Source organism: Peromyscus eremicus, chromosome 8a, assembly GCF_949786415.1.
Source record: "Peromyscus eremicus chromosome 8a, PerEre_H2_v1, whole genome shotgun sequence".
In the NCBI taxonomy this organism is placed as follows: domain Eukaryota; kingdom Metazoa; phylum Chordata; class Mammalia; order Rodentia; family Cricetidae; genus Peromyscus; species Peromyscus eremicus.
The window spans coordinates 57,959,134-57,979,997 of NC_081423.1; the positions used below are offsets into that span (position 1 = coordinate 57,959,134).

The 20,864-nt window shown below is 43.8% G+C and overlaps 2 protein-coding genes across 11 annotated transcripts in view; one reads left to right on the forward strand and one right to left on the reverse strand.

The window, feature by feature from the left end:
* Positions 1 to 20,043, reverse strand: part of Srr (serine racemase) — a 22,316-nt gene extending 2,273 nt beyond the window's left edge. Inside the window, exons 1-7 of one of the 8 annotated variants that reach the window (XM_059271194.1) lie at positions 19,746 to 20,042; positions 18,673 to 18,842; positions 18,062 to 18,422; positions 10,049 to 10,160; positions 3,259 to 3,430; positions 1,496 to 1,622; positions 1,204 to 1,307 (exon numbers count right to left, since the gene is read on the reverse strand). In XM_059271194.1, coding sequence (XP_059127177.1) covers positions 1,204 to 1,307; positions 1,496 to 1,622; positions 3,259 to 3,426 — 399 coding nt within the window. In that variant the 5' untranslated portion in view covers positions 3,427 to 3,430; positions 10,049 to 10,160; positions 18,062 to 18,422; positions 18,673 to 18,842; positions 19,746 to 20,042. Of the gene's footprint in view, positions 1 to 1,203; positions 1,308 to 1,495; positions 1,623 to 3,258; positions 3,431 to 10,048; positions 10,271 to 18,046; positions 18,510 to 18,672; positions 18,843 to 19,745 lie in introns of those variants that run through there. The other 7 variants (XM_059271190.1, XM_059271192.1, XM_059271191.1 and 4 more) reach the window with 7 other exon arrangements.
* The window catches only part of Smg6 (SMG6 nonsense mediated mRNA decay factor), a 246,475-nt gene continuing 243,869 nt past the window's right edge, over positions 18,259 to 20,864 (forward strand). The window contains exon 1 of one of the 3 annotated variants that reach the window (XM_059271180.1): positions 18,259 to 18,447. In XM_059271180.1, coding sequence (XP_059127163.1) covers positions 18,360 to 18,447 — 88 coding nt within the window. In that variant the 5' untranslated portion in view covers positions 18,259 to 18,359. Of the gene's footprint in view, positions 18,448 to 19,360; positions 20,220 to 20,864 lie in introns of those variants that run through there. The other 2 variants (XM_059271179.1, XM_059271181.1) reach the window with 2 other exon arrangements.

Below are 20,864 nucleotides of genomic sequence, written 5' to 3' on the forward strand. Positions count from 1 at the left end.
TCAAGTTTAGCAGCAGGTGTTTTACTCGCCAGCCACCACGGCCCGTGTGTGTGTGTGTGTGTGTGTGTGTGTGTGTGTGTGTGTAATTTGAGAGGACAGATTATCTGGATGTGGTATTTGGAATTTATCAAAGAATTTTTTTTTTTTCTTGAGAAACTAGAAAGATAAATGTTGCTATTTGTTGAGCTGAGGAAGACTGGAATGGGGAGTAGGGAGTAAGGCCAGGAAACTGGTGTTAGACAAAATCACTGATGTCCAGGGAGGAAAGTTGGGTTGTTGGAGCATAGTGAAACTTCTTTAAAATTTTAATTTCTGGCTTGCAAGTGGTGGCGCACACCTTTAATCCCAGCACTTGGGAGGCAGAAGCAGGCGGATCTCTGTGAGTTCGAGGCCAGCCTAGTCTACAAAGTGAGGTCCAGGAAAGACTCCAAAGCTACACAGAGAAACCGTCTGTGTTTGATGGTTTGAAAAACAAAACAAAACAAAACAAAATTTAATTTCTGGGACTGGAGAGATGGTTCAGTGGTTAATAGCACTGACTGTATGTACTTCCAGAGGACCCGGGTTCAATTCCCAGCAGCCACACAGCAGCTTACAACTGTCTGTAGCTCTAGTTCCAGGGGATCTGACAGCGTCAGACATAATACATGCAGCCAAAACACAACTGCACATAAAAAGAAAAATTTAATTTCTGACTGGGCATGATGCACATGACTTTGAGGCAGAGGCAGGTGGATCTCTCAATTCAAGACCATCTTGGTCTATATAGAGTTTCAGGACAGCTCTATGTAGACAGACTCCTGTCTAAAAATAAAATCTACCTGTGTCTGTCTGTCCGTCCTCAGGTTAGTCTTAGAACTTGGGTCCAAGGATGACCTTGAAATCCTGATCTGCCTGCCAGTACTTCCCAAGTGCTGAGACTACAGGCATATAGCTTCAGCTGCTAAATTTTTTGAGAAAAAGTCTTATTCTGTAGTTCAGGCTGGTCTGGCAGTTGCCATTCTGTCTTTTACTCCTGAACTCTAGAATAGGCACATGCCACCATGCTTAGCTTTAGCAGCATTAAGCTGAGACTAAAGACATCAAGAAAGGATAGATGGGGAAAAGGTTGGCCATGCTAAGGCAAAGAGAAGCCTCCAGTAAGGGAGGCAGACAGTCTGTCAGGTGAAGCTAGTAAGTGAACCTGAACACCTCCCTCCTTACCTCATCACTCTGTTCACTGTATACTATAGAGGCTCCATAGGCTTGAATTGCCAGTTTCTTGCAGTTGGGAGCCGTTTGAGGCACCACTATGTAAGCAGGAATCCCTGGGAGGGGAAGAACATGATCAGATAGTGCGAGAAGCTTCGAGGATAGACACTTGGATCATTTGCCTTATGAGCAAACAGGGATTCCTTTGGAAACTTCCTTTCCACAGCTGTCACCCCTCTTACTGAAATGAGAGTATTTCCCACTCCTCTTTGACACTATTCTGCACCCTGAGAAAATGAAGTACCTTCCAGTCTGGCAGCAAAGGTGAGAGCCTGGCCATGGTTTCCACTGCTGTGAGTAACAACAGCTTTGGGCTTCCCTTCCAAAGTGTCAGGAATTAAGCTTCTGATGGCATTAAGGGCACCACGAATCTGGAAGAGATGGTGATTTATAAATGGTGCCTCATTTAACAATGGGGACGTGTTCAGAGAAATTAATTCACATGTTCATTGTGTACCCAGGCTATGTGATAGAGCCTATTGCTCCCAAGCAATAAACTGAAGAATGTTAAAAATACTGAGCAATGCCGGGCAGTGGTGGTGCACGCCTTTAAATCCCAGCACTCTGGAGGCAGAGGTAGGCAGATCTCTGTGAGTTCGAGGCCAGCCTGGTCTACAAAGTGAGTTCCAGGACATTCTGGACAGGACTGTTTCACAGAGAACCCCTATCTCAAAAAACCAAAGGGGGGGGGGAAAATACTAAGCAATACTACATGCAGCTGCAATACAATGGTATTTGTCTAAATAGAAATATATATAAAGGTAAAGGTAAAATGGTATAATACACAGGACATTTTTCCCCTTTATTTTTTAAATTTATGTATATGATGTGTGAGCCTGTTTGATTCTCTGGAACTGGGTTATGAATGTTTTTGAGCCACTGTGTGGATACTTGAAACCCAGGTCCTCTGTAGGAACAAGTACTCTCCACTGCAGGACCATTTCTCTGGCGTCTGTGCCCACTTCTTTTTTTTTTTTTTTTTAAGATTTATGAAAAAAGATTTATTTATGTATTATGTATACATTGTTTTGCCTTCCTGTATCCCTGCAAGTCAGAAGAGGGCACCAGATCTTATTACAGATAGTTGTGAGCCACCTTGTGGTTGCCGGGAATTGAACTCAGGACCTCTGGAAGAACAGCCAGTGCTCTTAACCTCTGAGCTAACTCCCACCCCGTGCCCACTTCTGTTTGCGTCTTGCTCTGTTGCCTCAGCTGGGCTAGAACTTAATCCAATAGTCCAGAGTAGCTTTGAACTCCTGCCAATCCTCTTGCTTCAGTCTCCCATGTGCTAGATTACAGGGATGAGCTGCCATACCTACCTCTAAAGAACATTTAGTGAGTGTTTTGTGGGACAGAAGATAGATCTGGGAAGATCTAAAGACGTTGCTATATAGTACTGTAAACTAAACATTGTACACTTAAAACTATACCAAGTTTAAAGAGTATTTTTCACTATAGTAAATTATTATAACTGCTTTACTTTGTTAAAAAAATTTAGCTGGGTTAATCCCAATATTTGGGAGGCAGAGGCAGGTGAATCTCTGAGTTCAAGTCCAGCCTGGTCTACAGAGTGAGTTCTAGGACAGTCAGGTATACACAGTGAAACCCTGTCTCAAAAAAAAAAGAAAAAAAAATTGAAGACAGGATCTCATGTGGCCCAGGCTGTCACTAAATTTTCTATGTAGCCAAGGACAATCTTATTTCTGATTCTTCTGTTTAAAATACAAAAACATTGTACAGCTGAACAAAAATACAGCCAGGTGTGATGGCGCATACCTTTAACTTATTTAGACAAGATTCATGGGACCATAATTATAAGGGACTTTAGGTTGTGTGAAAGAAGTAATATATCAATGTCATAAACCTGGTACCCAGGACTTGAAAATTGTGCAACCTTTTGTTTCCAACTGCAAAAAGACATTTGTTTACTTCCAGCCACCCCATTAGTTGACAGGAGAATAAAACAAACGACTGGAAAACAGTATGATAAACAAAATAGATTGTTACCTTAAAAGACCCAGTTTTCTGGAAGAGTTCACATTTGAAGAAAAGACTGCGTCCTGCTATTTGATTTAAAATGGAGCTTGTTAGCACTGGCGTGAGGTGGACAGAATCTCGAATGTTGATATGAGCTTTTTCAACATCAGCAAAGGAGATGCAGTACTGAGCACACATGGTTCTGAAACCCAGGAACAAGACAAGGGGTTAAAGCACAGGCCAAACAATGTCTATTCAAAGCACTGAGACAGGAGACTAGCTGGGGGCTGAGGTGCTATGCAGAACTGCTCCCACTACTAGCATGCTGGGATTTCTGTTGAGAGGAACTTCTTTACAGCTGAAGTACAAGTACGTACTCTTGTCCCTACTGGAAGTTATCAGCCTCCAATCAACCTCTTGGCACTGCTACAGGTATGTACCTTTTCATCACTGTATAGCCAGGCTGGCCTTGAACTTACAGAGATCCACCTGCCTCTGCCTCCTAAGTACTGGGATTAGAGGCTTGTGCCATTACATCTTCTGTTCTCAGAGTCTCAAGTTTCACTATGTTGTCCAGGCTGGAATAAAACCCAAGGGAGCCGGGCTGTGGTAGCACACGCCTTTAATCCTAGCACTGGGAGGCAAGGCCAGGCAGATCTCTGTGAGTTCGAGGCCAGCCTGGTCTACAGAGTGAGTTCCAGGATAGGCACCAGTACTACACAGAGAAATCCTATCTTGAAGAAAAAAAACAAAACAACCAACAACAACAAAAAAACCCCCAACAGATCCTCCTGTCACAGCCTTCTGATTCCTGGGTTACTCATGTGTGCCATTGTACCTGGCTTATATTTTTATTTCAAAAATTAACAAATATTGGGACTGGCAAGGTGGCTCAGCAGCTTAAGGCACTTAGTGTCAGGCCTGATGACCATAGTTTGGTCCCTAGGACCCACACAATGGAAGAAGTGACTCTCAAGTTGCCTTCTGACCTCTACACATGTGCCTTGGGATGCATGGCCAACACATACACACATTCACACAAATGTATCCAGGAGTGGTGGCACATGCTTTTTATCCCAGCACTCTGGGGGCAGAAGCAGGTAGATCTCTCTGAGTCCAAGGCCAGCTTGGTCAACAGAGTAAGTTTCAGATTAGCTAGGGTTACACAGTGAGACTCTGAGTAAATAAATGAACAGAAGTTATTTTGAGAAAAAACATTTATTTTTCCCCTTGGTTTTCTGAGACAGGGTTTTCTCTCTCTGACAGCCTGGCTGTCCTGGAACTCCCTTTGCAGACCAGGCTGGCCTTGAACTCAGAGATCTGCCTGCTTCTGCCTTACAAGTGCTAGGATTAAAGGCATGTGCCACCCCTGCCTGGCTGATTTTTATTTTTAAAAGATGTAAAAATTTTGTGCTCGATTCGGCAGTACATATACTAAAAAAGATGTAAAATTTTATGTGTCTATGTGAATGTATGCTACATGTGCACATGTGCCCACTGAGGCCAGTGGATTTCTGGAGCTAGTGAGGAGCTGCCTGGTGGGGTTGCTGGGAACTAAAGTCAAAAGGAGTGGCAGCGAGTACTCCCAACAATCAGCCATCCGTTTTTTACTTTTTGGATGATTCTGGCATGTAATTCACACTATGATCCTCAAACTCACAACTCACCTGCTTCCATCTCCTGATTACCAGAATCACAGCATGGGCCAGTATTTCTGGTTTACAGGGTTTTTTTTGGTCTCATATAGCCCAAGATGGCCTTAAACTTGATATGTAGCCAAGAATAACCTTGAATTCCTGATCATTCTGCCTTCTTCTTTCAAATGCTAGGATTACAAGCATGTGCCACCAAGCCTGGCTGTGTTGTTAAATTTTATTCATTTGGGAAAGGGCCTTGCTTCTGTAGCCCAGGCTAGCTTACAACTCACTGTGTAGACCAGGGTGTCCTTGAATTTACAGCGGTCCTCTTGCCTTGGCCTCCCAATCCCTGGGATTATAGTACGAGCCACCATGCCTCAATCAGGTCTACCGTGTTTTTACTTTTTATTTAGTTCGGTTTTTGAGACAGGGTCTCATGTAGCCCAGACTAGCCTCAAACTCACTATGTAGCAGATAACCTTGAAATCCTGACTGTCTTGCCTCTACCTTTCAAGGGCTGAGATTCCAGGCCTACACTACTGCATCCGGCTTTCATGCCATCTTAATAAATCATTTTTCAAATAGCTTTTAAAGGAAATAGCTTCTAAATATACATACATACATTACATGATGGTTAGAATCAAAGATTTTCTTGCTCCATTTGGCTCAGCTTCCTCAGGGTTTTCATAATTGTATCTAAAGGCATACACATCTGAAGTGTCATGTTAGTGTAGTAACATGTCAGTTTTGTGACATTTGACATCTACTGCCAAGCTGATTGTATCAGTTCTTACTTTAACAGTATCTAAATGCTGTCTATTTACTTCTGCCTTGCAATATTGCTCTGCCTTTTTGGGTAGCCCTGGCTATCCTGGAACTCACTCTGTCAATCAGGCTGGCCTCAGAGATCCTCTGCCTCCTGAGTGCTGGGATTAAAGGCGTGCGCCATCACTGCTTGGCTCGCTATATCGCTTTTCATTAAATTTTATTGCCCCTGTGTGTTGGGGTGGGTGCCAATGCCGTGGCATCAGAGAACAGCTTTGGAAGTTGGTTCTTTTCTTCTACCATGTGGGGCCTGGGGATTATATTTGGGTTGTCAGGCTCCACTCCAAGAGTCTTTATCCAATCAGCCATCTCTCCAGTCTGCTATATCATTAAAAAAAAAAAAAAATTTTTTTTAATTTACGTGGATGAATGTTTTGCCTTGGTGTATGTATATGTATTCTGGGTGTGCCCGGTATCCAGGGAGGCCAGAAGAAGGAATCTGATCCCTGGAACTGGAATTACAGATGGTTGTGAGCTGCCATGTGGATGCTGGGAATCTAACTGGGTCCTCTGGAAGAACAGCTAGTATTCTTAACTCCTGAGCCACCTCTCCAGGCCCTGCCATGAAATTTTAAGATTACTTGCTGATAATATACATGAAGAGTAAGCTTTCTGCATATTTATTATGTAATGAGACACTTTACTAGATTATCTTGTTAGCTTTTAAAGTGTTTTCCCCACTCCCCCACAGGCTGAAGACGGGATCTAAGGACTCAGGGCAAATGTTCTATCAATGAGCTTCGCCCATAGTTCCAGCTGATTTCTTTCTTTTTTTTTTTTTTTTTTCCGAGACAGGGATTCTCTGTGTTGTTTTGGTGCTTGTCGAGACATTTGACCCTGTCTCGAAAAACCAAATTAAAAAAAGAGAACATTGCCGGGCGGTGGTGGCTCACGCCTTTAATCCCAGCACTTGGGAGGCAGAGCCAGGCGGATCTCTGTGAGTTCGAGGCCAGCCTGGGCTACCGAGTGAGTTCCAGGAAAGGCGCAAAGCTACACAGAGAAACCCTGTCTCGAAAAACCAAAAAAAAAAAAAAAAAAAAAAAAAGAGAACATTGGGCTGGAGAGATGGCTCAGAGGTTAAGAGTACCAACTGCTCTTCCAGAGGTCCTGAGTTCAATTCCCAGCAACCCAACATGGTGGCTCACAACCATCTGTAATGAGATCTGGTGCCCTCTTCTGGCCTGCAGGCATACATGCAGACAGAACACTGTACACATAATAAATAAATAAATCTTTAAAAAAAAAAAAAAAAAAGAGAACATTAGCTGGTCTCCTAGAGGCTCCGGGTTCAGTTCCCAGCACCCACATGGTGGCTCACAACTGTCTGTAACTGCAGTTCCAAGAGATCCAAGACCCTCTTCTGACCTCCTCAGGCACCAGGCACACATCCATATATGCAGGTAAAACACTCATACACACGGAATAAAATGAAACAAGAAATTTACTCTTGGTGTGGTTGCACACACATTTAATCTCAGCATACAGGAGGCTGGTCTATACAGCAAGCTCCAGGCCAGCTAGAGTTGCACAGTGAGACCCTATCTCAGGGGAAAAACAATAGAGCATTAAACATTTGTGGGCCCGTGTGATGATTATAGTCCCTCTCAGGCAGGTGCAGGCCAATCCATTCCAGGATAGGTCTTGCCCTTGAAACAGACCTGCTGCTGAGCAAGGCTACATTTGACACTCCTTCTTGCTTGCTTTTTCCTGTTTTTTTTTTTTTATTAATTAATTAATTAAAAAGACAGTCTTGGGTAGCCTACAATGGCCTGAAACTTGGTATTACTACCCTAAGGATGACCACAGACTGCTGATGATCCCGTCTCTATTTCTTCTTTTTTGGGGGTGGTTTTTGAGACAGGGTCTATCTGTGTAGTTTTGGAGCCTGTCCTGGAACTTACTCTGTAGACCAGGCTGGTCCAGAACTCACAGACATCCACCTGCCTCTGCCTTCCGAGTGCTGGATTAAAAGTGTGCGCCACCACCGCCCATCTTGTCTTTACTTCTTAAGTATTAGGATTACAGGTGTACATGACTACACTCAGCTTCCATATTTTTAAGTCATGGAATGCTATTAAGCTCTGATCAGGTAAGTGCCTTGTTAGAATACATATATATGTAATAAAATTTTGCGGTTTTTGGATACAGAGTCTTCCTATGTAGGGGTAAGCTGGCCTTGGTGTTGAATTCATGATTATTTTGTTTCCTTCTTCCAAGGGATGGGACGGGGTTACAGGGATACACCACCATTTTCAGAAAACCACTAACTGCAGACAAGGAAAAGGAAAGGACAAAAATGTAACCAGGGAGCCCAATTCAGAGGAATTTCAGTACACAGGAGGGGCAAAGGGGGACTGACTGGCAAAAGTAGAGGTAGAAAAACAATCATTTTCTGTAAACACAAACTTTAAGGGACTACAGATGTCCTTCAGATAGATCTAGTAGCATGTAGCAGCCCTAGGTTTGTTCCTCAGCTCTGCATAAAACAAGGTGAAGGTACAGGTCGGTACCAGGTAGAGACAGGAGGATAAGAAGGTCTAGGTCATCCTTGGGCTACCCAGTGCGTTCTAGGCCAGCCTATGCTACATGATACCCTGTATTTGATATGCTGCATGAAAACACAAAAAAACCTTCAAAAACTTGAAATCTCCCTAGATAAGATATATAAAGGCCAATGAGCACATGAAAAATGCCCAGAATCACTAATCATTAGAAACATGCAAATCAAAACTACCACCGGCACCACCTCTAACCATAAGCATTAGACCAGGATAGAGAGGAAGTGGGAGTACTGTTGGTCAGAATATAAAGTAATCAAGGTGTTATGGGAAACACTTTACTAGTTCCTAAAAACAATGGACATAACATTATCCCCTGAACCAGCAACTCCACTGCTAGAGGTAGACCAACAAGCTGTTTTTCATCAAGTGACCTTTGCACAACTGACTCCATGATGTAATTACCAATGAGGCTGTAAAACACAGCATGCAGACAGTACCACCTGCCAGCACTAAAACAAAGGCCTAATCCATCAAAGTCCATAGCTCTGAGAAAGTCTCCTTAAAAGTACTAACTACTCTGTAGTTCTGCTTCAGCTAACTGTTCTTGCTAACTGAAGTATGTCAACCCAGGACATGGTTTTGTGCTTAAAAGCTTAACCTAAAGAAGGCTCAGTGCCACAATGGGATCCCAAACACCCAGGGTAGTCACAAACCAGCTACTAAAGACTTTCTATTGGCTTAAACCCATGTCTAAGCAGTCTTCTCCGGTGATTGCCCCACAACCAAAGAGATTTCCACACTCCTATGTTCAGAGCTGCATTACTCATAGTAACCAAAAGAAGCCAGTGGCCATTGACAGACAAATGTCTATACATATGTAATATGCACATAAAATGGAAGATTCATATTTAACAGGAAGAAATTTTGACATGTTGTAACACAGATGAACACTGAGGACATTATGCTAAGGGAAATAGGCCATTTTCAAAGATAACCTACTACATGATTCCAATCACGTGGGATACCCATAAACCAAATTCAAAGAAAGAAGAGTAGTTGACCGGCTGGGTTTAGGACAGCGGAGGGCTGTTTAATGGGTATAAATGGGTTTGGGTATGTAACAAGATACATTAAACAACAAGAAAAAGCATACACTTAAAAATGGTTAAATGATACATTTTATGTATATTTTACCACAATTGAAACAAACTGAAAAAAGATAATAGCAGTTATACTCAGGCCTATAGGTTGTGTGATGACTAATTTTCCTTGTTAACTTAATTTTTCTAGAATCACCTAAAACCCAAGAAGCTGGGCATGCCTGGTAAGGGTTTTGTTTGGCTTATTTGAGGTGAGACAACCTACCCTAAATCTGGGCCATACCTTTGGTGGTAGTCCACAGAAAAAGACACGGAAGAAGGAAGCGTCTACTATTCGCCTGCTTGCCCTTACTCTTGCTGCCATCTATCCCGCTGCTGAAGCGTTCTCTCATTGGTATTAGAACCAGCTTCTTCGGAATTCCAACTTAGTGTGGACTAAACCTTACCATGGTCTTGCCTCTTCTGCCAAGAGACAGCCATTGTGGGATTAGCCACCCCAGCCTATAAGGCACTCTACTACATACCCTTTATATACATACATATTTCATTCTTTCAGTTCTGTTCCTTAGAGAACCCTGACTGATACAGTGTGCAAGTGAGATAACCTCGCTTTGATAGCTTAGGCAAAGGATGAGGGCTTCCAGGTTCACTGGCTCATGGAATCTGAGGAAGGTTGGACAAATCATGGAGATTGGCGCTTCAGCAGCACAGCAACCAGGAGCTTGGGGGCTTCCATGACTCTCGCGTAGTTCCTCACCTCTGCTGCCTTTGGCATGTCGGCTTCCTTTTCACAGCAGACCAGCTGGCTCCATACGGCAGGACACATGGCTGCTGAATGCTCCTGTGATTTACATTTTATGGCTTCCACACTGAAGAGGGATTTTTCTCTCAATTTCAGTTCAAAAATTCTGGGTAAGGACTTTGGCCCATCTTGGCCCAGGACCAGTGTGGCAAAGGGTGTAAAGTCATTTAGGAAATACTATGTAGTAGAAGTATTTATGGAAACATGAAAAAGAAACAGCATGAGATTTGTAACACAATATCAATTATGTACATTTAAAATACATACATAAAACATTATATATTATGCAAGGATACATGTATATTTAAAGACATATATTAAGCACGTTAAAGCCACTAAAGAAGGAGTGATGAAGGATGACTGGGAACTGAAATGAGCAAAAAAGAGAAAATGAGAAAGGCCTTGTTAATGACAGTGTGAACAAAATAGTATGATTACCTCACTTCTCTGCTTCTGATGGAAAGCGGCAGTGTAAGAGGCAACAGTGGAGGGAAAAACAAAACCAAGCTTCTGAGTAGGAGTGAAAGAAAGGCAGTTTTCAGAAGAAAATGGGAGAGAGCTGGAGAGATGGCTCAGCTGGTAAGGGCACTTGCTGCCAAGGCTGACAACCTGAGTTCCATTCCTGGGACCCACATGGTGGACTGACTCCTGCAGGTTATCCTCTGACTTCCACATGTAAGCTCACACGATAAATACTGTAATTAAACTTCTGCTGAGATGGTGGTCTCTCTATGTAGCCCTGGCTACCTCCAACTCATATAACCCAGGCCAGTCTGGAATCCACAGAGATTTGCCTGCCTCTGTATCCCAAGTGCCAGGATTGAAGGTGTGCACAGCCATGCCCAGCTCCCTCCTTTCTCTCTTTCTCTCAATCTCTCTCTCTCTCTCTCTCTCTCTCTCTGTGTGTGTGTGTGTGTGTGTGTGTGTGTGTGTGTGTGTGTGTGTGTGTAGGTGCCTGCAGAGGACAGAACGTCCTACCCATTAGGAACTGGACCTACAGGCAGTTGTGCGACACCTTATGTGAGTGCTGGGAACTGAGCTTAAGTCCTCTGAAAAGCAAAAGTGCTCTTAACCACTGAGCCATCTCTCTAGCCCATTAGTTTTTTTTTTTTGTTTGTTTTTTTGTTTTTTTTTTTTTACAGGCTTTTGGGTCCCTATTCCTCATACTGGGTAGCCTTGCCCAGCCTTAATACAAAGTAAGGTGCTTAGTCTTACTGCAAACTTGATATGCCTTGTTTTGTGAAGATCCATGGGAAGCCTACCCTTTTCTCAATGGAAACAGAGGAGGAACAGATGGGGAAGGGGAGACAGAGGGTAGGTAGGGGGAGGGGCTTGGAGGAGAGGAGGGAGGAGAAACTGTGGTCAGGACATAAAATAAATAAATAAATAAATAAATAAATAAATACACATGATTTCTTTTTGTCCATGGGTGTTGGAGGAGAGGAGGGAGGAGAAACTGTGGTCAGGACATTAAATAAATAAATAAATAAATAAATAAACAAATAAATACACATTATTTCTTTTTGTCCATGGGTGTTCATTCGTATAGGTGTATTCATGTGCATGTGAGTGTGAGTGAACTCTGGGTGAGGGTGTTATCTCTCAGGAGTTATTCACTTTGGCTACAGTTTTTTGTTTTTGTTTTTTTTAGGATTATTTATTATTTTATTTGGATGAGTACTCGATCTGCATGTATGACTTTATTATAGAAGAGGGCATCAGATCCCACTACAGGTGGTTTTGAGCCATCGTGTGGTTACTGGGAATTGAACTCACGACCTCTAGAAGAGCAACCAGTGCTCTTAACTGCTGCTCCATCTCTCCAGGGCCCTATAGTTTATTTTTTTACAGTAGTTTTTCACTGGGAACTGAGGCTTACTGATTAAAGCTAGCTGGCCAGTGAGCCTCAGAGATTCAGCTGTCTATATCTCCGCAGAACTTTCATTACAAACTCATGATGTCATTCCTAGCTTTTTAAGTGGGTGCCGGGGATTGAACTCAGGTTCATATATCTATATTGATTGAACTATCAATTGTTGTATAGCAAGCACTTTACTGATTGGGCAATCTCCCTAGCTATTTATTTTAATTAATTAATTAAATGTATTGGGACAGTACCTAGCCTTAAACTAGCTGTAGTTGAGGATGACCTTCAATTCCTGATTCTCCTGCCTCAACCTCCCAAGTGCTGTAATTACAGGCATGCACCACTGTGTTTAGTTTATATGGTGTCTGAGATCATGTATGGTAGGCAAGCACTTTATCATCTGAGGTACATCCCTAGTCTTTAAATTTATTTACTTAATGTATATAAGTGTTTTGTCTGTATGCATGTCTGTGCAACAGATGTGTGGCTGGTACTTGCAGAGGCCATGAGAATGCTGGACTTCCTGGGACTGGAGTTACAGACAACTGTGAGCTGCCATGTGAATGACTGGAATGGAACTCGGGTCCTCTGAAGAACAGCCAGTGCTCTTAACTGCTGAACCACCTCTCTAGCTCCCATCCCCTAACCTTTAGTTTTAATTTTTTTTTTTTTTTTTTTTTTGGTTTTTTGAGACAGGGATTCTCTGTGTAGCTTTGTGCCTTTCCTGGGACTCACTTGGTAGCCCAGGCTGGCCTCGAACTCACAGAGATCCGCCTGGCTCTGCCTCCCGAGTGCTGGGATTAAAGGCGTGCGCCACCACTGCCCGGCTTTAATTTTTTTTTTAATAGTAAAAGCACTAAGGCTCTAAATTTTCTTTTATATTGGCTTAATGCTTTCTCACGGATTCCATCATGCACTATTTTCTTTCTATCTTTCTTGGTTTCTCTGTGTAGCCCTGGCAGTCCTGGAATTTCGCTCTGTAGATCAGGATGGCCTTGAACTCAAAGATCTGCCTGCCTCTGCCTCCTGAGTGCTGGGTGCGACTACCACCTGCTTTCTCTCTCTCTCTCTATTTTTTTTTTGAGGTGCTGGGATTTAACTTATGGCTTGACACATGCTAGATGAGCACTGAGCTATAGTCCCAGCCTGTTTTTCATCATCATAATTTGTAAAGAACCCATGAACTTTATATAGAAAACAAAAACAACCCCAAAGGTCTTAGACATAGTTTCCTTTTAAAAATTATACTCATTAATACATACGGTGTCTCACTATACAGCTCTGGCTGACCTCATTATTTGTTATGTAGATCAGGCTGGACTTGAACTCACAGAGATCTGCCTACCTTTGCCCCCTGAGTGCTGGGATTATAAGTGTGTGTCACCATATTTGGCTCTTACTAATTTATTTTTATCAATTTATTTTAAAATACTTTTTTTATTTTCATTTTATGTGTATGAGTGTTTTGCCTGCAGGTATGTATACATGCTACATGTGTTCCTGGTGTCCATGGAGGACAGAAGAACTGGAGTTACCCTGTGGGTGCTGGGACCCAAACCTAGGTCCTCTGTAAGAGCAGTAAGTGCTCTGAACCCGCTGAACTCCAGTCCCTAATTAATTTATCTTTTCACCTATTTTTATATTATGTGTATGGATTTTTTTGCCTGCACGTGTGTTTGTGTACCATGTGTATGACGTGTACGACAGTTGTGAGCTGCCCTGTGGGTGCTGGGAATTAAACCCAGGTCCTCCGGAAAAGCAGCCAGTGCTCTTCGCTGCTGAGTCTTCTTTCTGGCCTCTTGCTATGGTTCTCTGGCTGGACTTTTGACCGGGCGTCAGCAATGCTTCTGCAGTCACTGGTTTTCAACAACGCACACTACGCCACACGCACACGACAATACCTGGCCTCTTTACTTCTTTAGAATTCTTTGCTTCCTCTGTAGTTATTAGCCTCTGGTTTATGTAACTTGTACAGTTTTAACTGTGTGGGTGTACGCACAAGCGCGCATGTGGAGACCAAAGGCTGAAGCTGGGGTCCTCCTCTATTGCTCTCTGTTTTTAAATTTTCAACCTTTATTAATTTATCTTGAATGTTTATCTGTGTGGGTGCAAGTATGACACAGCACATATATGTATGGAGCCAGGGGACAACATGGGGGAGCTGGTTTACTTCTACCATGTAGGTTTGGGGGATCAAATTCACCAGGCTTGGTGGCAAAGCACCTTTACATGCTGAGTTAGCTTGTTAGCGACTGCCTTATTTAAAATTTTAAAAAAATGTTGTTTTTTTATCTATTTATGTGTATGTGTGTTCTCTCCTTCTATTATGTAGGTTCCGGGAATTGAACTCAGGTTGTCAGGCTCAGAGGCAAAGGCCATTTTGCCAGCACCCACTTCATTTTATTGAGGCAAAGTCTCTCCCTGAACCCGGAGCTTGCCATGGACTTGCTAGCCAGCAAGCCTCCGAGATGCACTGTCTCTACTTCCCAGCACTGGGATCACAGGTATGCACACACCATGCCTGGCTTTCACGTGGGTTCTCAGGAGCTGAACTCAGGGCCTCACGACTGCTCAGCATTTATCCACCGAGGCATCTCCCCAGCCTCCAATTTTAATTTCTAAAAACCGAATTCCATCATCTTCCGTGATCTAAATCTGCTTTACTGTCTTTGTATTACCTACATGTTATGTGACCAAATCCCTATTTTAAGAATTTAAAACATTACAGAAACACAGAGAGTTTTCCACTGTCTACTGTCAGGGCACCTGTTTTCTACTTTTGAGTGTTTGGCATATATTCCACCTTTTTAAATTTATTTTTATGTGTGTTGGTGATTTTGCCCGCATATATGTCTGTGTGAGGGTGCCAGATCCCCTAGAACTGGAATTACAGACAGCTGTGAGCTGCCATGTGGGTGTTGGGAATAGAACCTGGGTCCTTGGGAAGAGCAGCCAGTGCTCTTAACCACTGAGCCGTCTCTCCAGCCCCTATTCCAGTTTTTTTTTTTTGATGAACAAATATAGAAATTTATATAAGCATAAAATTGTTTTTGCTATACATAGATAGAACTATAAGTTCTGTAATAGCTTCTCTCTCTCTCTCTCTCTCTCTCTCTCTCTCTCTCTCTCTCTCTCTCTCTCTCTCTCTCCAGATTCCTAATCTGTAGCTCAAGCTGGCTGGCTTCGAGCTCACAGAGAACTGCCTGCCTCTACCCTGCCTCACTAGAGCTGGGACTACAGGCACGCATGTACCGGGCCCAGCCTTTTTTCAAATTATTATTGGATTTTGAGCCACGGTCTTCCTAAGTTGCTGGCTTTGAGGCTGGAATTCTCTTGCCTTGGTGTCCTGAGTAGCTGGGATTACAGTCATTTACCACCAAGCTGGGAGTCTTTTTCATTATTTTACTTGATACTTCATGAGTCCTTTAAATATGAAAATTCAAAATTTAGTAGCTGTTCAGCCAGGTGGTTTTTTCAGCCAGCACACACCTTGAATTCTAGCACTCCGGAGGCAGAGGCAAGCAGATCTGAGTTCAAGGCCAGCCTGGTGTAAAAAGTGAGTTCCAGGACAGCCAGGGCTACAGAGAAACCTTGTCTCAAAAAACTAAAAAAAAGAGTGAGTTCTAGGACAGTAAAAGCTATACAGAGAAATCCTGTCTTGAAAAACTAAAAAAAAAAAAAAAAAAAAAAAAAGCTTTTTTTTGTAACCTGACTTTTGGCTCTTCCTCAGCCAGCTACCATATTTTGGCATTTGTATTATTAATTTTTTGGACCCATGCTCCATAATCACTCATCCTTATGTATTTGTTGTGTTTTCCCTGAGTTCTGGTAAATTTCTGAGTTCTGTTTTAATACTTAGAGGCTCTCTGGTCTGATCACTGACAGTACTGAATTAAGTTGGCCATGGCTGTCCTGGGGAAGTTTTCTTCTTTCAAATTATTTTCCCTTCTTTAAAAAAAAAATTAAAGTTGTGGGGCTGAAAAGATTGCTCATCGGTTAAGAACGAGTACTGCTTTTGTGGGGGAGTGGACTTCAGTTCCCAGAACCCCCATCAGGTGGCTCGGAACCACCTGTAACTTTAGCTGCAGAGGGGATCCAATGCCTCTTGGCTTCCTCAGGCACCTGCACTCATGTGCATGTATGCATACACAGACACATACATATAATTAAAAATGAGACAAATCTTAAAAAAAAACCATCATGAGTTATAGACTGGAAAATAAATAAATGAATAAATAAAAGTTGGAGCTAGGGAGATAATTCAGTCAGTAGGATGCTTGTTCAACCTGTACCAGGCCCTAGTTCAATCCTCAGAACGACATCAACCTGGCACATCAATATAGGACCACAACTGTAATCCCATCTTTTAGGAGTGTTAGAAATTCAAGGCTATCCTTTGCTACATAAGGACTTCAAGACCAGCCTGGAAATAATAGACCTTGCCTCAACAAAAGTAAACAAAACCAAACAATCTTCAAACTGAGGTCTTCAACTGGAAAGTAGATTACCTGCCCCCATCCCCATATTGGCTTTCAACTGGCTATGTAGTCAAGGATGACCTTGAACTTCGAGTCCTTCTCCTTGTACTTTACAAGTGCTGGGATTACAGGCATCTGCCACCATACTTAGTGTATGTGGCATTAGGGATTTTTTTTTGTTTTTGTTTTTTTAAGGTACGGTCTCATGTAATCCAAGCTGGCCTGGAACATAGCCAAGGAAGACCTTAAACCCTGGCTGATCTGGAACTCTTGTATCTTCCTGCTTTAGCATCCAAAGTCATCTGATTAGAGATGTGTGATACCATAACCAGCTTCAAGTTAGGGGTTTAAAATTTTTTTCCTGTTGTTATTGTTTTCAGACAGGTCTTACTGTAGCTGGCCTAGAACTCACTTATGTAGACCAAGCTGGCTTTGAACTTGAAGAGATCCTCCTGCCTCTGTATCCCTGGTGCTAGGATTATAGGCATGTGCCACCATGTCTGGCTTACGTTTTAGAGACAGGGCCTCAGGTACTTTGGTCTGGCCTTGAACTCAATGGTGGAGGACAGCAATGAACTTGGATCTTCCTCCCAATTGCTGGAGTTACAGGTGTGTGCCACTGTGCCAGGACTTTTTTTTTATTTCCTATTTTTCTCAAATCTTTGGGCAAAGGCTGCCATTTGCTCTGGTCACTCTAATTATAACCCCTTGAGCTGTTGAAATATTTCCCAGTCATTGTCTTTCTTTTCTAATGGCAAAGTATCTGTCATAAAACAGGAACTGAATGAGTTCTTTCAGGATCAAATCTTTTATGCTGAGATCAAGGAATAACTGGTTACTATTTTTTGAGGGTCTAAAGTTCCAAGGAAGGAGCAACAGGTCGAGAGGCATCCTTTGGGTAGGGAGTTTCTCCTCCCCAGTTTTTAATAGGAGCTCATGGTCAACGAGGCTAAAACTCCAATCTTCTAGTCTAATGAATTCTTGTTTTGTTTTTTTGGGGCAAGGTCTTCTAATATGCTGCCCTGACTGGCCTCAAATGTGCTGCTGTCCAAGCTGGTCCTGAACTTGCCATCCTCCTGTCTCAGCCTCTCAAATACAGGAATGAACTACCTCTACTAGCCTCAGTGAATATTTAAAGATGCAAAGATGAAGAGCGGGGAGAATAAACTTGAGTTCTAAAACCATAATTAAAAAAATTTCCGTGTTACAGAAACTGCCAGGTCGAATGATAATTTCCTTCTGTTCTACTTCCACACAACCCCCTCCAGCAAGTCTTAGGGATGAACTTTGTCCTGCAGGGACTTTGATATTCTGGTACAACCAATTGTTACACGAGGCAATTTACCTCTCCCATTCTCTGAGATTCAGTTCATCAGAAATGGGGATAATAATAGTTGTTGTTAAAAGATCTTTAAGCTCCAACAATCCAGGCCTGTTATAAGGAGGCTTCGGCCTAAAATGATCGGAGGAGGCCGGATTGTAGGGTGTCTCCGTCAACCCGAGCCCTAGACCAAAAGCAGTGTCGTCTGTGGCCACCAGAGCAATACCGGCATCCCTAGGCGCGAATGCCCACTTGGTGTGGGCCAGCCGCACCTGCCCTGGCCTCACCTCGCCTCACCTCACCTTCCGGGCGCCGCGCCTCCACCTCCAAGCCTCAGCGTACACCTTCCAGCGTTACACCTCTGCGCAAGCGCACGCGCCCGCGCGGTCCCTGCGGGCTGGGCGCACGCTCTGGCATGGCCCTCGTTGGACGTGCTGGATGCTTTTGCTACCAGTGCGGCCACCGTCGTTTGGGGAGGGCGACGGGAGGGGGCGGGGAAAAGGGTGGGAGTGGGTGAGCGCGCGCCGCCCGTCCGTCGTGGTTTCCTGGCTGCGCGCGGCGGTGGCGGAGTCGCAGCAGCTATAAGCAGCCGCCGCGAAGATGGCGGAGGGGTTGGAGCGTGTGCGGATCTCCGCGTCCGAGCTGCGAGGGATCCTGGCCACTCTGGCTCCGCAGGCCGGGAGCAGAGGTGAGTTGCGCCGCCCAGCTGCTGGGCCGGGCCTGCCCGCCCCGCCTCCCTCTCCTCTGCCTCCTCCCCGCCCCGTCCGTGGCGCTCCGAGCCCCCGCCCCTTCCCCCAACAGTGCGCCCCGGGGCCTGAGGCGGCCCCTCGGAGACTGCGGGCTGGGTCTCTGCTCACTCGGGCCTTTAAGGGCAGAGCCCAGCGCCAGTTCCTGCCTCCACCCTTTTGCTCACCGCCGCGGCTGTGGTTGTTCCCCCTTCTGTCGCCGGCCCCTGGATTCGGTCGTGAGGAGATACGAACTGGCGTGGGTGCTGGGGTCCGGTAGAGGCCCCGGGACTTATGGCTCCCTAAAGAATCGTCTGTGTACCTCCGTAGTCCTCCGTTCCGAGTCGGAGAGGAGGAGCTGGAGAAATTGAGAAGAGCTTAATAGGCTGGGACTTCCCTTGCTCAATTTTTCCCCCCCGAAAGCAGGCTTCCAATGGTACGCCACTGGAGGGATCCAGGACCTCAGGGAGCTGACTCTGTTTTGTTTGGGTCTTGGCGTGTATGAGAGCAGTTCTGGTCAGAGAGAGTGTTTAATTTGCCAGTCTCCATGCGCATCAGAAGAGCGCGAGAACTATTTTAGCGTCTCACTCCCCTTCATTAGTCAGTGTTGTTTTTGATGACTGTTATAGTTGGTGCCTCCTCTAGGATCGTGGCTAGAATCCGTGAGGTTAGTGTGCTTTGGCCAGCTGAATCGGATTAACCAGGTTGTTTTCTCTCACTGCTCTGGAAAATAGTAGTCATCACCTCCCCTGGCTCCGCCCCCAAACTAAGTTTAAAAGTTTATGGAGGGTGCTGAGGTTCAGCGACTTTATCTTGGTTCGTATTGGTGCAGAGGCTAAGCTTTGGCCAAAGCAGCAGTATCTTTTTGTTGTTTTTCTTTTGAGACAGAGTCTCTCACCTTGTAGCCAAGACTGGCCTGGAACTTACTGTGTACCCAGCCTGGCCTTGAGTTTGGGATCCTTCTGTCTCAGCCTCCGGAGTGCTGGAATTACAGGCATGTGCCACCACACCCAACTTCCAAAGCAGTATCTAAAATGTCAGTTTCACTTCATTTTCCTTTCTCTCCCCCTACTAACAGAAGTGGGTGTAGATGTCGGAGCATAAATACCCGCTTTCAGCTTGTGTTTATATTATAGTTAGGTTCTAGGATTTTATATAACTTGAGCACTGGATAATATTCTCACCATTTCCTGTCACTTTCTTGTTAAACATTTAGTGATTATTTGTAGTTGTCTCTCCACTCTAAGCAACAGATACTTACGGAAAAAAAACCTGTTTATCATTCAGTAAGTTCGTGGAGCTTGGAGAGTGGTTTATAAACTCCCCTACTCTTGTTCTTTTCTTTTTTCCTTTGTTTTTCGAGTCAGGATCTCATCTAGCCCAAGTAGGTTCCAAACTCTTGGTAGCTGAAGATGGCCTTGCACTCTTGATTTTGCTGTCACTCTCTAGGTGCTAGGATTTGTAGGCATGGATTGGACTGGGCTCTAGTGTTCTTGAGTCCCTTCGTCCTTTGGTGCTTTGAGAGCATGTCACAATCCTTCCGTTGGTGCCTAGGAAAAGCTCCTCTAATGGAACTTTTTTCCCCTTATATTCTATCATCATAGTAGCAGGTAGTCTCAGTATTCTAGGCAGTATTTTCTTGAAATGATTCTGCTGGTTGTTGTTAAAGAGTTGGTGAGGATGAGTCGAGTTGAAGATTGTAAAAGGAACTGCTTCCTGTTTGCTTCAGTAGGAGGTATGTGATTGGGGTATTGGTATCTTAAAGTTGTAGATTTGCCCTGCTCAGGTTCCCACACTGGAGTTGCAGATACTTTCCCAGAGATCCTCCTCAAATAAATGTATGTATGTGTAAATATATGTTTACATATGTAATATAGTAAGTAAATATATGATGTAGTACATGAAACATGTAGTCCAGTAAATATGTTTATGCAATGCTAGGGGTTACCCCTAGTGGCCTCCTGTGTGCTAGGCAAATGTTGTCCTACTGAGCTATAGTTCCTGCCCCCTCCTAATATAGTAAAGGAATTTAGCCACCCTAGAAAAATGTTATAGATAGGAGGAGAGACTAAACCAGGTGTGATTATACACTCCTGCAATTCCAGAGCTTGGATGGCTGAGGCAGGAGGACTGTGAGTTTGACATCTTTCTGGACTGTATAGTGAGACCCTGACTCCCAAAAAAGAAAAAGAAGAAAGAGTTAACTTGTAGGCTATATAAACCGGATAGTTTAATGGCTGAACATGTTAGAGATCTTTGATTCTGATATAATGAAGTAGTTTGGGGTTTTTGAGATCTGAATATATAAGTATGACTTGGGTAGGTCAAGAGAATATAAATTCTTAGCCTCTCTGGTTACTGAACACAACTCCAAATTTCT